The 15,369-nt window shown below is 43.7% G+C and overlaps 1 protein-coding gene across 1 annotated transcript; it reads left to right on the top strand.

The window, feature by feature from the left end:
• Positions 1-6,671: 6,671 nt before the first annotated feature.
• On the top strand, positions 6,672-13,337 carry si:ch73-233f7.1 (uncharacterized protein LOC100537710 homolog). The gene is made up of 5 exons (XM_031558045.2): positions 6,672-9,429; positions 11,589-11,647; positions 11,754-11,869; positions 11,960-12,130; positions 12,172-13,337. The coding sequence occupies exons 1-5, from the start codon at positions 6,922-6,924 to the stop codon at positions 12,381-12,383; spliced, it is 3,066 nt and encodes a 1,021-aa protein (XP_031413905.1). The 5' UTR covers positions 6,672-6,921; the 3' UTR covers positions 12,384-13,337.
• The last annotated feature ends 2,032 nt before the right edge of the window (positions 13,338-15,369 follow it).

Here is a 15,369-nt window from a genome sequence, read left to right as displayed (position 1 = left end):
TTCCGGGTTGTAATCTGTAGCCAATCTTTTCTGACGTTGTATGACATGGTGACCAAAGTTACAAATACCTTCCAACCGGTGCAAACAAACGGCGTTGGCTAGCTCAGGGGTTACTTCCAACCCTTCCAAGATTAACCACTTCTGCAATTTGCAGGATCAAACCCCGGGCGCCATCCAGCGTTTTCATTTTGGAAGCTTTGGAAATAAAAATGTTGACTTAAATTTGCAAAAGCCTTTCCAACATTCTGACAATTAAAAACGTATTGATATACAGTGTGTGATAGTTTTACAAATAAAGTGTCCTAGGCCACGAATGAAGTGATATGTGACACTATAATAACATTGGTTGCCCACACTTTTAGTCACTAAACCACACTGCTTACACACTAAGTTAAATACGTTAAACATGTGGGTCAGTCAAGTCGTCTCATCACTTCGTTTAAAGCTAAAGGTCCGAAGGCCACGGGTTCAAAGCTCGCGCGCTGTTCAGCGTTTTGATTTCGGCAAGTTTTTTTTATAATGAACCAAACGTAGAAACGTGATGTAGAAATGAAGTGCCATTCAATTGTCAAATTATGTTTCTTCCATTATAGGCCGTGGGTCATCACAACATATTACTAAATGGCAGGGACGTGCACAGGAGGGGGCTAAGGTTGCTCGGGCAACTGCCCGTTGGCCCTCCTCGACTGAAGTTGCCCCTCCGAAGGAAATATATATATATTTTACAAATAGTATTACGGCTGCAGAACTTCATGTGTGCCAAGATAAAATAATCGCGGAATAAGCGTTTAGGGGACGGGGGCGTGGCAGCGGCGATTAGTGAGAGTTTAAAATGATATAGGCAAAATATGCGTCCAGGAGACGGGGGCGTGGCAGCGGCGGTGACAAAAATTAAGGTGTTGCCCCTTTTTTCCAGGGCAGAGCAACTGCCCTTCAAAATTCCTGTGCATGTCCCTGCTAAATGGTCATTTTTGGCATTGTTTGAGCATAACTCTCAACAGTTCAGAGGTGAAGTATTCTGATTTTCCCATCTAGAACATGGCGCTCTAGGATCATTTTTTGAATCGAGAGAACGCAACGAGAAAGGGGTTAACGTTCTGTTCCCCCATTGCTTTAATTAAACTGTAAGCAATTACACACTGGATCATTTTTGTCTATTTTGGGGTCTATTTTGGGGTGAACTGTTTCGTGTCTTATCAAGACACAGTGGACCCCTAAAGGTTCCTAAAGTGGGAGAACTGAAGACAAATGCTTCACTTTGCATCACTTGGCTTTTCCATGCTGAATACACACCATGTATTAGATGACATTGGATTAGACCATATACAACTTTGTAACTTTGCAGAATATTGTTACAAAGCCAGTAAAATGCATTCTGCATCCAACCAGAGGAGCAAAACAATTATAACATTAAAGTGTAGAATACGTTAATTAGTCCTACAGTGTGTACAGTGTATATGCACAGTGGCACTGCAATATGTACATTCTTTATGTACAGAACAGAGGGTAATAGGGAGAGTACACAGGGAATAACAGGGCCATATGTATGTTTTAGGAGTTCAGAGCAGCATGAGCACAATGATCACAACTAAGTCATTCAAATCCATTGATTAATCGTGGCTGTCGGATGATGCCATACACTGCAAGCCATTTCAAAAGAGACTCTGGACATTCTGAAATTCTGTAGTCAAAGGCTGGTGGATAGAAATCTTATCATCTACAGCCTCTCAAAGCTAAGATCCGAGAGCCATTGATGGTCATATAATAGGAAAATATAATTCAGTGCATGGCCGGTACTATGGCTTCTAAAGAGAGACAGTGTGCAAAAGATGGAGGTCATGAAAGTTTCAAGCGAGCTAAAGTGCACCCAAAGTTTGTGTGTGTGTGTGTGTGTGTGTGTGTGTGTGTGTGTGTGTGTGTATGTTTGCAGGTGTGTGCACAGTAGCAGATAGTTTGTTAGGTATTTCCAATTAGCATACCCAAACGTATGCAATTTTGTTTCAGGCTGGCATAGTTTCTTGTAAATAGCAATGTTTTCATCTGTCAATCTGGGGCTACTTGCTTCCACCTTCTGTGACAATACTTCAAAACAGCCAGAAGATGACGCTCAAAGACCAGGGAATGTATTTATTCAATGGAGCTCAGTCGAAGCGCATATGCATCAACTGGTATTTGTTTTCTGTAGTTAGGTTCAGAAAAAGACTATGACCCACCCGATCTTATAAACAAGGTTCCGGAACATTAACGGATGGACAAAGGTGAACTCTTTTAACAACGCCTTTGTTCACGTTGGTCTTCTTAAATGTCTTACATACAATTTCACTGATTTTATCAGGACAACGCACCACTCCAGCCACAAATGTCACTATTTGACAACACAATGAGCGTTAATTCCACTTGAAGTAGGCCTATGCAGGGTGTTCGCGCTATTCTTGACAAATGGTAGGCTACTTCTCTCTAACTGTGGCAACTTGAGCAGTTCAACTATGCGAGTAAAACGAAACTTCCGGGTTGTAATCTGTAGCCAATCTTTTCTGACGTTGTATGACATGGTGACCAAAGTTACAAATACCTTCCAACCAGTGATTACAAATGGCGTTGGCTAGCTCAGGGGTTACTTCTACCAATCCACGGTTCAACACTCCTGCAGTTTGCAGGATCGAACCCCGGGCGCTGTCCAGCGTTTTCATTTCGGAAGCTTTGGAAAATGTTGACGTAAGTTTGCAAAAGCTTTTCCAACATTCTGACAATCAAAAACGTATTGATATACAGTGTGTGATAGTGTTACAAATACAGTTTCCGAGGCCACGAATGAAGTGATATGTGACACTATAATAACATTGGTTGCCCACACTTTAAGCCACTAATCACACTGCCTACACACTAAATTAGATACGTTAAACATCAATATCTTTCTCATGAAGGCCAGTCAAGTCGTCTCATCACTTAGTTTAAAACTGAAGGTGTGAAGGCCGCAGATTCAAAGCTCGCGCGATGTTCAGGTTTTTGATTTCGGCAAGTTTTTTACAATGAACCAAACGTAGAAACGTGATGTGTAGAAATGAAGTCTCATTCAATTGTCAAATTATGTTTCTTCCATTATAGGCCGTGGGTCATCACAACATATTACTAAATGGTCATTTTTGGCATTGTTTGAGCATAACTCTCAACAGTTCAGAGGTGAAGTATTCTGATTTTCCCATCTACAAGATGGCGCTCTAGGATAATTTTTTGAATCGAGAGAACGCAACGAGAAAGGGGTTAACGTTCTGTTCCCCCATTGCTTTAATTAAACTGTACGCAATTACACACTGATCGGCATGGTGTCTATTTTGGGGTGAACTGTTTCGTGTCTTATCAAGACACAGTGGACCCCCAAAGGTTCCTAAAGTGGGAGAACTGAAGACAAATGCTTCACTTTGCATCACTTGGCTTTTCCATGCTGAATACACACCATGTATTAGATGACATTGGATTAGACCATATACAACTTTGTAACTTTGCAGAATATAGTTACAAAGCCAGTAAAATGCATTCTGCATCTAACCAGAGGAGCAAAAAAATAATAACATTAACGTGTAGAATAAGTTAATTAGTCCTACAGTGTGTACAGTGTAAATGCACAATGGTACTGCAATACATTCTTTATGTACAGAACAGAGGGGTTGGGTAATAGGGAGAGTACACAGGGAATAACAGGGCCATGTGTATGTTTTAGGAGTGCAGAGCAGCATGAGCACGGTGAACACAACTAAGTCATTCAAATCCATTGATTAATCGTGGCTGTCGGATGATGCCATACACTGCAAACCATTTCAAAAGAGACTCTGGACATTCTGAAATTCTATAGTCAAAGGCTGGTGGATAGAAATCTTATCATCTACACCTTTCAAAGCTGAGATCTGAGAGGCATAGATGGTCATATCATAGGAGAATAACATTCAGTGCATGGTCAGTACTATGGCTTCTAAAGAGAGACAGTGTGCAAAAGATGGAGGTCATGAAAGTTTCAAGCGAGCTAAAGTGGACCCAAAGTATATGTGTGTGTTAGTGCGTGTGTTTGTGTGTACACAGTAGGCCATCATTTCTTAGGCCTTCTCACATAGCATAACCAAAAATAAGCATTTTTTGTTTCAGGCTGGCATGGCAAATAGCAATGTTTTCATCTGTCAATCTGGGGCTACTTGCTTCCACCTTCTGTGACAATACCTCAAAACAGCCAGAAGATGACGCTCAAAGACCAGGGAATGTATTTATTCAATGGAGCTCAGTCGAAGCGCATATGCATCAACTGGTATTTGTTTTCTGTAGTTAGGTTCAGAAAAAGACTATGACCCACCCGATCTTATAAACAAGGTTCCGGAACATTAACGGATGGACAAAGGTGAACTCTTTTAACAACTCCTTTGTTCACGTTGGTCTTTTTAAATGTCTTACATACAATTTCACTGATCCTATCACAACAACGCACCACTCCAGCCACAAATGTCACTATTTAACGTGGAGCGTTAATTCCACTTGAAGTAGGCCTATGCAGGGTGTTCGCGCTATTCTTGACAAATGGTAGGCTACTTCTCTCTAACTGTGGCAACTTGAGCAGTTCAACTACGCGAGGAAATCGAAGCTTCCGGGTTGTAATCTATAGCGAAACTTTTCTGACGTTGTTTGACATGGTGACCAAAGTTACAAGTACCTTCCTGCCTATTTTAATCATCGGCGTTGGCTAGCTCAGGGGTTACTTCCAATCATTGCTGATTCCACGTTTCCTGCAGTTTGTAGGATCGAACCCCGGGCGCTGTCCAGCGTTTTCACTTTGGAAGCAAGAAACTTTGTAACATTTTGACGTAAGTTAGCTAAAGCCTTTCCAACATTCTGACAACAGCCCTATAAAAACGTAGTAATATACAGTGTAGCCACTAAACCACACTGCCTACATACACTTTAAACATTTATATCTTTCTGACGTAGGTCAGTTAAGTATAATGAAGCAAACGTAGAAACGTGATGTAGAAATTAAGTGTCATTCAGCTGTCAAATTACGTTAGCTCCATTATATGCCGTGGGCCATCACAACATATAAAATGGTAATTTTTCTGTAAAAAGTATTCCGATTTTTATATCCAGAAGATGGCGCTCAAGGATCAATTTTGGAATCGAGAGAACGCAACGAGAAAGGGGTTAACTTTCTGTTTCCCCATTGCTTCAATTAAACTGTAAGCAATTACACACTGATCGGTATTGTGTCTATTTTGGTGTGAACTGTTTCGTGCCTTATCAAGACAAAATGGACCCCCCAAGGTTCCTAAAGTGGGAGAATTTAAGACAAATAAGTTGTCTCAAAAGAGAAAAAGTAAATACGTGTCTTCTCCTCTACCTCTACGTTCTACTTTTCTTTGGTCCTAACAGCTTTTTCTTCAGTGGACTGCACTCTAGTAACTTCTGTTAACAGAGATGGTCTTCTCGCCCGTGGACAATCGCCCGAGAGGCTGAGACGAGTTAAAGCTGCGCGTAGCCTAAAGCATGTCAATGTAACGGGCACCAGAGACCTTGGCGTTGCGCCTCGCGGAGTGCTGTGGGATTATTTATCAGAAAACATTTGTATTCTTCTGTCAGGAAACGGCTGATCCCGGATAGGCGAGCGCTAATCCCCTCCAGTCCGTTAATTAAAAATAAGAGAAAACCCGTGGAACTCCTGTTTTAGAAATGTAATCATTTTCTGCAGAAGCTTAACCATCTGCTTGAGGTTAAGTCTACTAACAGATTATGTTTTCTGGTCATTTGAACCTGCGGATTTTTTTTATTTTTATGGGAGTGGGCGAATGGGGTGAGAGAGGAGACCTCGAAAGGCGCCTCGGGTGTCGTGACCAATTTATCAACCCCTCGGAGATTTCTGCCAATGTGAGGAATGTATTGGAAAGCACAGCCCCCCCCCCCCCCTGTGTGTGTGTGTGTGTGTGTGTGTGTGTGTGTGTGTGTGTGTGTGTGTTGGATGGGGTGAGTGTGCTGCTATTTGCCTACCAGCTCACAGTCGTAATTGGAATGCCCTTCTGAGGACAGTCTTCGCTGAATATGCATGGGGGATGTGCTCGGGGTATAAGTGGTTTTATAGTCAGAATTACTAGGATTATCCCAGAAAATAAAGATTACACTTGCACAAACATGTGTTACTCTAGCCTGACACATAGTTCAGGCCCTTTGTCTGATCAAAACAATAACTTCGAGGATATAATCTTGTAAATCCACTGCATTGCTCAACATCTGCTCGAAGTGGTTTCTGTCACAAATATTTACTTGGGGTGATCTTGTCTTCTCAGTTGTATCTAGGGTGAGTTACAAGCGCCAAGATTGTGTTTTAAATGGCTTTGAGTTGCCACGTTTAGAAACAGAAATAAGCATGAAATTAAAAAAGCCTATCTCGATGCAAGTAGAGGGAGGCTTTGAAGAAATATAATTTCTCATTAATTCGAATTTGTCATCACATTAGCTGTCAGTCTCGGTCGGTTTTCCCGCGGTGAAAAGACTGAGCAATGCAAGGGTTAAAAGTGTCAGTACAGCAATTATAGTCAGAACTCTCATGTCGCCTTCCACCAATACGAAGCTTCACGAAGACCCCCCCCTGCCTCCCCCGGCTCCTCATAATGTCTAATACACTGGAAAATCAAAGCGCGAGCTCTCCCCGCTCACACACCGCTGCTGCTCCACCCGGAGCACAACAGAGAGCGCTTTTATTCACTTGATGTGATTATAAAGTTGGTTTTATGCTGTTTTTTTATTTAATAGTTGTGAAAGAAGGTCTGATTCCGTGATTACTCTCTCAAAAAGACTGGACAGACTTTTTGGAAACGAACCATGAAGACGTGTTATTTCTCTTTGCGCCTTTTGCGCTACTGAAGACTCGATTTGTGCACTGGAGACGCTGATATGGACCAGGGATCCTCGAGGACACAATGGCCATTAGTGAGACACGCTCTGTGCCTGCTTTTGTGCACGGGCGCAATGGATTTGGTATTGGCGCAGATGCGCTACTCAATTCCAGAGGAGCTGGAGCACGGAGCATTCGTCGGGAATATTGCAGAGGACTTAGGCTTGGACGTGGCGAAACTGTCTGCACGTCGGTTTCGGATTGTATCCGGCGCCAAGAAACAGTACTTAGAGGTGAATTTAGAAAACGGTATTTTGTTTGTAAATGAAAAGATCGACCGCGAAGAACTGTGTGAACAAAGTCAAACTTGTTTTTTGCACTTGCAAGTCGTCATCGAGAACCCACTGGAGCTCTACCGTGTAGAGGTGGAAATTCTGGATGTGAACGATAACGCTCCTAGTTTCCCGTGGAGCGAGTTTAATCTTGAGATCACCGAGTCGGCGGCGCCAGGCTCTCGCTTTCCACTGGAAAGTGCGCAAGATTTAGACGTGGGCACCAACTCTCTCCGCTCATATCAACTCAGCGCGAACGAGCACTTTGCCTTGGATATTCAGACGCGCAATGATGGCAGTAAGTTCGCTGAGCTCGTTCTAGAGACGCCGCTAGACCGGGAGCAAAAGAAGGCGCATGAAATGGTGCTGACTGCCGTCGATGGAGGCTCACCTGAGCGCTCGGGAACAGCGAAAATCACAGTCACGGTGCTGGATGCAAATGACAATGTCCCCGTGTTCGATCGGTCTGTTTATCGAGTCAGCCTGATTGAAAATGCTCCGAGAGGCACACTTGTGCTCAAACTTAATGCCACAGATCTCGACGAGGGTCCCAATGGCGAGATTTCCTACTCTTTCAGCGGACACGCGCCGTTAAAAGTGCGCGAATTGTTTAACGTGGACTCCTACACAGGAGAAATTCGGGTAAAAGGGATTGTGGATTATGAAAAGGCGAGCGTGTATGAATTGTACGTGCAAGCCAAAGACAAGGGTCCCTCTGCCGTAGCTGTGCACTGCAAAGTGCTGGTAGATATTTTGGACATAAACGACAACGCACCCGAGGTCATTCTGACCTCCGTGTCTACACCTGTTCAGGAAGACGCGCCACCGGGGACTGTGATCGCCGTTATCAGCGTGATGGACCGAGACTCGGGCGAGAACGGAAATGTGGACTGCGAAATTCCAGGAAACGTTCCATTTCAGCTCCATTCATCGTTTAAGAATTACTACACTTTGGTGACTAGTGAGTTTCTTGACCGAGAGAACGTGGCTGAGTACAATATCACGCTGACCGCGAAAGACTTGGGCTCCCCGCCACTTTCCACCAAAAAAAACATCCTCGTTACAGTGTCTGACATTAATGACAACCCGCCGCGCTTTGTTCAGCCGTCCTACACTGTCTATGTAACCGAGAACAATGCCCCTGGCGCTTCCATTTGCTCGGTGACCGCCTTCGATCCCGACTCCAATCAGAACTCCTATCTGTCTTATTCCATTCTGGAGGGTCAGATACAGGGCATGCCAGTGTCCACTTACGTCTCCATTAACTCCGACAATGGAAACATCTACGCGCTGCGCTCCTTCGACTACGAACAGCTCCGAAACTTTCAGATCAAAGTTCAAGCTCAGGACGCTGGCTTCCCGCCACTGCGAAGCAACGTAACGGTGAATGTATTCGTTTTAGATCAAAATGATAACGCACCGGTCATTATATCTCCATTGCCTAAAAACGGCACGGTGGCGACAGAATTGGTCCCCAGGTCAGTGGACGCTGGTTATCTTGTTGCGAAAATCACGGCAATGGACGCGGACGCTGGGCAGAACTCGCGGTTGTCTTACCAAGTGCTCCAGGCGACAGATCCAGGGCTTTTCAGCGTTGCCCTTTATACAGGCGAGATCAGGACAATTCGCCGCTTTGTTGAAAAAGATGCCACCAGGCAGCGACTTGTCATTCTGGTCAAGGACAACGGTCAGCCGCCCCTCTCGGCCACCGTCTCTATCATTCTGTCAGTAGTGGACAACGTGCCGGAATCCCTGTCAGATTTTGGCGACCTCACCCTAAACCCCCAGCCTTCGTCCAATCTCGCCCTCTATCTAATCGTGTCACTGAGCACCATCTCGCTTATCTTTCTCATAGCCATTATTGTGCTCGCCTCTGTCAAGTGTTACAAAGATCGAGACGCACTCAACGGCTTCGGTCTCTCCACAGTCGGAGCCGCTTGTTGTGGTATAGAACCGGAGCCCCCGACCGAAGTATTCAAAAAATCGAATTTAAATTTACAGATCTCCACAGGCACCAAAGTGCCCACGAATTGCATGGAGGTGAACAGCACGAACACCTTGTCTCAAGCCTATTGTTACAAGGTTTGTCTGACACCAGAGTCGGCGAAAAGCGACTTCATGTTCCTGAAGCCGTGTAGTCCCGAAACGCCGAGGAACAATGCCAATCCAAAGGGAACTGAAACGCTTGGATGGAACGCGCAAAGCCGGAATAATGGAGCAACTACTCCCAGTGAGGTAAAAACAGATTAAATTAGTTAAAATGTTTCGTTTTTACGTGAGAACAGCAACTTGAGATAAGGGCATTGTATAATTAATGACGATGGATATGTTGTATTTTTCATAAAAAATGTGTTGGATCGTGTGTTAGGTGTTAAATGTATTCTGGTTCTAGGTGAAACAGTGTAATATGATGTCATTCACTGTGAACATAGCATGTCTCAATGACATACTCTTGCACCTTATAGTCTTAGTGGAAGTTCGAACTAATTAGTATCAAGCCTATGAATAGCTCATCAAAACTCGGAAGTCGATCAATTGCGACTGTGATTCTTGTGGGCTATGCACTTTTACATCAGATCGATTCTGACACTTAACTCGCCTCTCAATCAACAGCTTCACGAAGAGAGGTCTGTGAAATGAAGGACAATGAGTCACTTCGGCTCTTAATAACAACATGTACATCTATGCTTTTTTTCTCGGTTTTGAAACAAAGGTTATACGGTTATACGGACTATACGGTTTTTGAACGATGTCAATTAATTACAATAAACAACATCAGTGTAAAGGGCAAGGGCATTGTCACATTGCAAGACAGATCAAATGTCATAAACACTTGTAGGTCATACATGCAATAACATGTTATAGTATTGCCCAAGCAAAAAGGTTGGTTGGAGTTTAAAGAAAAAAAATCTCCGTTGGCCTGTTTATTCTCACATAAATATTTTCGAGAATGTTATATGCTTGATGTAGAGATAACATTTCCAACTGAAATATTGGTTACAATTTAAGTCTTTCAGGTACTGAACAGCACTCGCTAACTACGCCTCAAGGACACACGTACACACACTCACACAGACACACACAAGCACACACACATACACACACAACAGAGAGCCATTATCCGACGTACAATGGTGCGCGAACACGGGCAGGATCCGTCTATTATAGATGAAAAATGGGAGTTGGAGCGTTTAAGGAAGGGAGCAGGAGCCGGCTGGGACGTGTCGCGACTGTAGATGCGTCTGCGTTGTCCTCAAAGAATGTGAGGAGGATAGTGAAGGAGGAAGCCTTACGCTTGAAAAGGGGGGTGGTGGAGGACAGAAAGAACGAGCAAGAGAGACGCGAGAGAGAGAGAGAGAGAGAGAGAGAGAGAGAGAGAGATTGAGGGAGGGAGGCAGGCAGACAATCTGCGTGGTTTGTGCTTGTGGAATCCACTAGATGGAAGTGTCAGACCGTAAAATGTAAATTAATGTCTAACTGAACTTGAACATCTTCGCCTGTTAATTACGCCATTTACCTGCACAGCTTAAATGATTAGTTTTTGGAATTAATAATAATAAATATACAATAATAGATCGACGTGCATTAGTCCAACCTTTTGTCAGTCACTAACAGCAAACTGCATGAAAACTGGTAAAAATAATTGCAGCTACTTAATCTGACATTACTAGTAGCCAATATGAATGAACGAGTTGAATGGCTGGCTTCGTAGGCCTTCTAATTAAATTGAGCATGGTCTTAAAATAGAAGGCTGAATAGCAAGCTGTAACTTACAGTGTTGGAAACATTTCCAGGGTATTTCTCAGAAAGAAGCAAAACAAAGTTTCTTTTCATCCGCAGGAACTGCTGTTCAGAATCGTTTTATGGTAGGCTATTCTGCAATCATGCAAAACTTAAAATAAATCGATTCCACCCCACAATTAACCGTTTTTATTATTAATTTCCTCCGCTGAGCGGCTTCCTTTGAAGATTAAAATCATGTCTCGTTTCATCCCAGCGGTACTCTAATTGGTTTCGGAAGGTGGTGTGAATAACAATTCTAATAATAAGCTTACATTGCACTCTCCTTTTTAACGGCTTTAAGTGAATTATTAGAGCGTGGAATCCATACCCGGCGACTTATAGTCCGGATAAATACCCCCACCCGCTCTCCACACACATCACAAAGCCTGAACCAACAACCAGCACAATGTTCTTCAACAGATGAAAGGCAAATAAAATGCCAAGCGAAGCACTACCTCTAAAGAAACCCAAATGCCATTCGAAATTTCGCCACAGGGAGGCAGTCTTTAACGCTGTTCTTTTTTTTGTTGCTTTTGTCGGTCTTTTATGCTTTAAGACTTAGTGGATACAGACCTTATTGAAACTCACTGTGGTTATATCCCTTATTCCAGCTGAAGCAACCAAATACAGACTGGCCTCTCACAAAGAATCAAACGTCCTCTCTTAAAAGGTAATGCACAAATGCATGCCACACATCGCCAACAGTGCTTGTTAGGATATGCTTTCTGTCCACACAGAAGGACACATTAATGATCTGGCCCCTTTCTCATTCATAGCTACAATTCTATCAATATGGATGGTACTCTGATGCGCAAGGCAATGCAGACAGACCCAGAAAACTTTGTCAGCCCAATGGCAGGGCAGTACTGGACCTGGGGCAATCATATGCGTGGTAAGTCCCAATCTATGCCAACCTATTCTGGTACCCATGCTGTTGATCTGTTTACTGCTTTACTCAACTGTCAAATGCATGTCCACACAGGTCCCAAAGTTGACCACTGTTCAGCGACTTTGCGCCCTCCGTCGACAGAATACAGGACATCTCCCCCCATCGCTGGCCCTCCCCCTCGGGCCTGGACTCCTCGCTACGTCCCCCCTCAGCACCAGACTCTCCAGCAGGCTCAGACGTCCCCCCACCCCACCCCCACCCCACGCCCCACCCGCCCCACCCGCCCCACCCGCCCCACCCGCCCCACCCGTCCCACCCGCCGCCCGACTACCAGCACAACGTCTACATCCCCGGCACACCCTCGGCCCTGTGCACTTTGCGGCCCAGCCACCGGAGTAGCGAGCTGGACGTGCACAACGCCTTCTCCACCTTCGGCAAGAAGAGGCGCTTCCACTACGAGCAGCGGGACGAGACACCCACACCTGAGATCATCAACAACGACCTGTACAACAACTAGTGGGGGCCAGACACACAGGTGGTGGGGCAGAGACTGACGGGAGAAAGGCGGTGTTTCCTCCACCTGCTGGACTAGAAACAGGGAGGCAGCTCTCTGTGGGGACAGTGGTGGAGCTTCACACAGTGAACACTGAGCTGGAAGTGTGTTCAACAGCTCTGATATGCACCTTTCGTTGTTTTTTTTAACATATGTGTGTGTCTCTTCATATTTGTGGATGATGGCACTGAGCTCACTGACTTAGTGGAAGAGACATCAGACTCATCTGTTCCAGCTGTCCGACAAGTGTCCTCTTTATTTTGTATGAAGATGTTTTCATGTATCTTATAATTTCTTGTCATTTAAGAGCTTTGGGGCCTACATCTCCAGTGTGGGTGCCAGTAGTGGAAAAAAAAAACAGTCCCTCACGTTTAGATGAGGAGCACTTCATGGGTATAAATAAAATGTGTCATTCTCAACGTGTCAGAATCGAGAGGGGTTATATAATTCCACAAGGACGGTTAATGCTCATCTTTGAATGTCAATCAATGTCGAACATGCCCCCATGGGCCAAATATTGTTCATGTGAAAAAAAAGCATTCCATGGTCTGCTGCTTATGATTGTCAAAGCATCGCACCCCTCACTCTTGTGTAATTATTATTATTATTATTATTATTAGCAGTACTTGTTTTGACAATCAAGATGGCCAAGTTGCTTTTACTGTAAAGTCAGGATAATCAAAGATATCACTTTGAATAATCACTTTTGATTTTGCACAATGTGATTGAAATGAAAAAAGAAATGCTCCACCCAGTTGATTTCAAAATTCAGTCTCTTCATGGTGCAAACTTTGTGGAAAAAATAAATAAACGCTTACTTGTGTCATCAAGGTACCTCATTTAAGGCAATGATGTGCCAACCATACAACACATGTACATACGACTCTGAAAATAAACTATTTTTCTGATACTATTCTACCAAGGTTTTGTATAACGAGATGAATATGGTAATTGTGACGTTCCTCATAGGTCAACACGAGTTAGCTTGTTCTTACTTTGATTCATCATTCATTGGTTTGTTTTGGTGTCGATGCACGCTCGTTATCTTATTTTTTGTTGCGAGATAATCAAAATATCCCTCAAACTACTTCCATTAATTTGTTTACCACGCTTTTCCGCACGTAGTCAGCAAGAACAGAGGTTTCTCTACAGAACAAGAACGTGCCAAAGTAAGGCCTCTCGCGCGCATTGCAAATGCTAACATATGCTAATGAGATTGCTTATATTCTCTTTTCTCGCCCGCTGAGAATTGTCTGGGTTCATTAACTGAACAAACATAGACTCCTTGTTGGAAATATCATTTTAATTAAAGACGGCGAAACAGCGAATGAAGCGTCAGGGAATTAAGTCTCTCCTTCAAAATGCCACACCTGGACGCAATCTGTGCGGTACCGCTCTCTTCCACCGATGCCCTTTTCCTTTTAATTTCCCCGGGAAATGAGTTCAGAATGTCAATAGATGAGTATCGGCCAATTGAGAGGGGTAATTAGATTTGCCGCGTGTCCCCTTAGATTACGGACATTAATGAGGAAACGGTCTCCATGGTGTCGACACACTTCATAGACACTAAAGTTCACCAGCCGTTTGGCCAGTGAACCAGAGGCAAAGCAGCAAATTGTTTAAGCTCATGCATTATGCAGCGAATGACTGCAGCAGTGGTGAAGAAAAGCCCCTTTGACAATGGTGTAGTTGCCGAATAATTGCTGCAGGGGTTTAGGAACAATTCAGGTTGAATGTATTTAAAGACATAATTATTATAGGAGACATTCTATGCGCTTGCCTCTGACATTTAACCTCTATCCAGACAGCAGCTCTATCCCGTGCCAGATCAGGGGCGGATCTGTTCTGGAGTCGGCGTCTAACTGGGTTAGCTCTCTCCCTAAGGAGGCAATCTAAAGTAAGTCAGACGGGCTTCTGTAGTAGTGGGTCTAACCACTCCCCCTCCCTGATCTTTACTGAGCTTTTACCTCTCTCTCTCTCTCTCTCTATCCCTCTCCCCCCTCTCTCTCTCTCTCTCTCTCTCTCTCTCTCTCTCTCTCACACACACACACACACACACACACACACACACACACACACGGAGAGGTGCATATGCACACAGACACACAGGCTTTTGCCCCATTTTATATTATATATATATCGTCCTTAGGTATATATATATATGTAGGAATATGTGTATTCATACATATATATATGTATGAATACACAGGCTGTTTCAAGATGTACTTACGATAAGGGTTAGGCCTGAGTTAATTGTTCAAGGTAATAACATGTAACAGTATGCTAATAGAAATGCCCAACATACAATTCTCCTTTATTCCAAACTCGAGTAGGCCTTATTGTCTAAATGGCATCATTCAGAGGTGTCTCCACGAGCTACATTGTGGACGGTGAGATCACTATTGTATAGCGCCTGTGCAGATTGATCACAGCTGCCCCCTTAAGCGCTCCGGTGGGGCTAAGAGGGACCCCGTACAACCACATTCCCATTCAATATTCCATATCGGATATGCACACAATATGCTTCATTATTTTGTTACATATAAAATAGTTAAAAGTTGTATATTTGCCTCTGTGGTTTCAATGAAACAACACAACTATGATCATTCTGCCTATTTTGAGCACATTGGGAGAACACACATCAACATTGCATATTGAAGAACAGTGTTTTCAATGTGCACTATTGTTAAATGTATGAGGGATTTTACTTTGTGTGGCCAAGGCTGTAGATTGTAACAGTCAAAAAATCCATAATCACTCATTTGTAATGGCCAAAGAGAGAAACTGTTCAGGATAAACATTGAGAAGGCAGAGACTGCCTGTGGCCTCTAGAGGGCAGCCTTTTACCATAACAAGAAAAGAAGACATGCCAGTTATAATGATTCATTCTTGTATTTTAGCAAATAGTTCATTTAATGAGCAAAAAAGTTTAAAAACGTTGGGTGTGGGA

Source organism: Clupea harengus, chromosome 20 (genome assembly GCF_900700415.2).
Source record: "Clupea harengus chromosome 20, Ch_v2.0.2, whole genome shotgun sequence".
Classification (NCBI taxonomy): Eukaryota; Metazoa; Chordata; class Actinopteri; order Clupeiformes; family Clupeidae; genus Clupea; species Clupea harengus.
The sequence above is the reverse complement of the archived record's forward strand: the minus strand, read 5'-3'. Positions and strand labels throughout refer to the sequence as shown.

What these genes read in the sequence shown, in the direction of transcription:
- si:ch73-233f7.1 (XM_031558045.2), top strand. Translation starts at nt 6,922, where the DNA reads ATGGACCAGGGATCCTCGAGGACACAATGGCCATTAGTGAGACACGCT. An exon ending in CAAACGTCCTCTCTTAAAAG is followed by an intron (nt 11,648 to 11,753) that starts GTAATGCACAAA and finishes TCTCATTCATAG; the next exon opens with CTACAATTCTATCAATATGG. An exon ending in CCACCCCACCCCCACCCCAC is followed by an intron (nt 12,131 to 12,171) that starts GCCCCACCCGCC and finishes CCCACCCGCCCC; the next exon opens with ACCCGTCCCACCCGCCGCCC.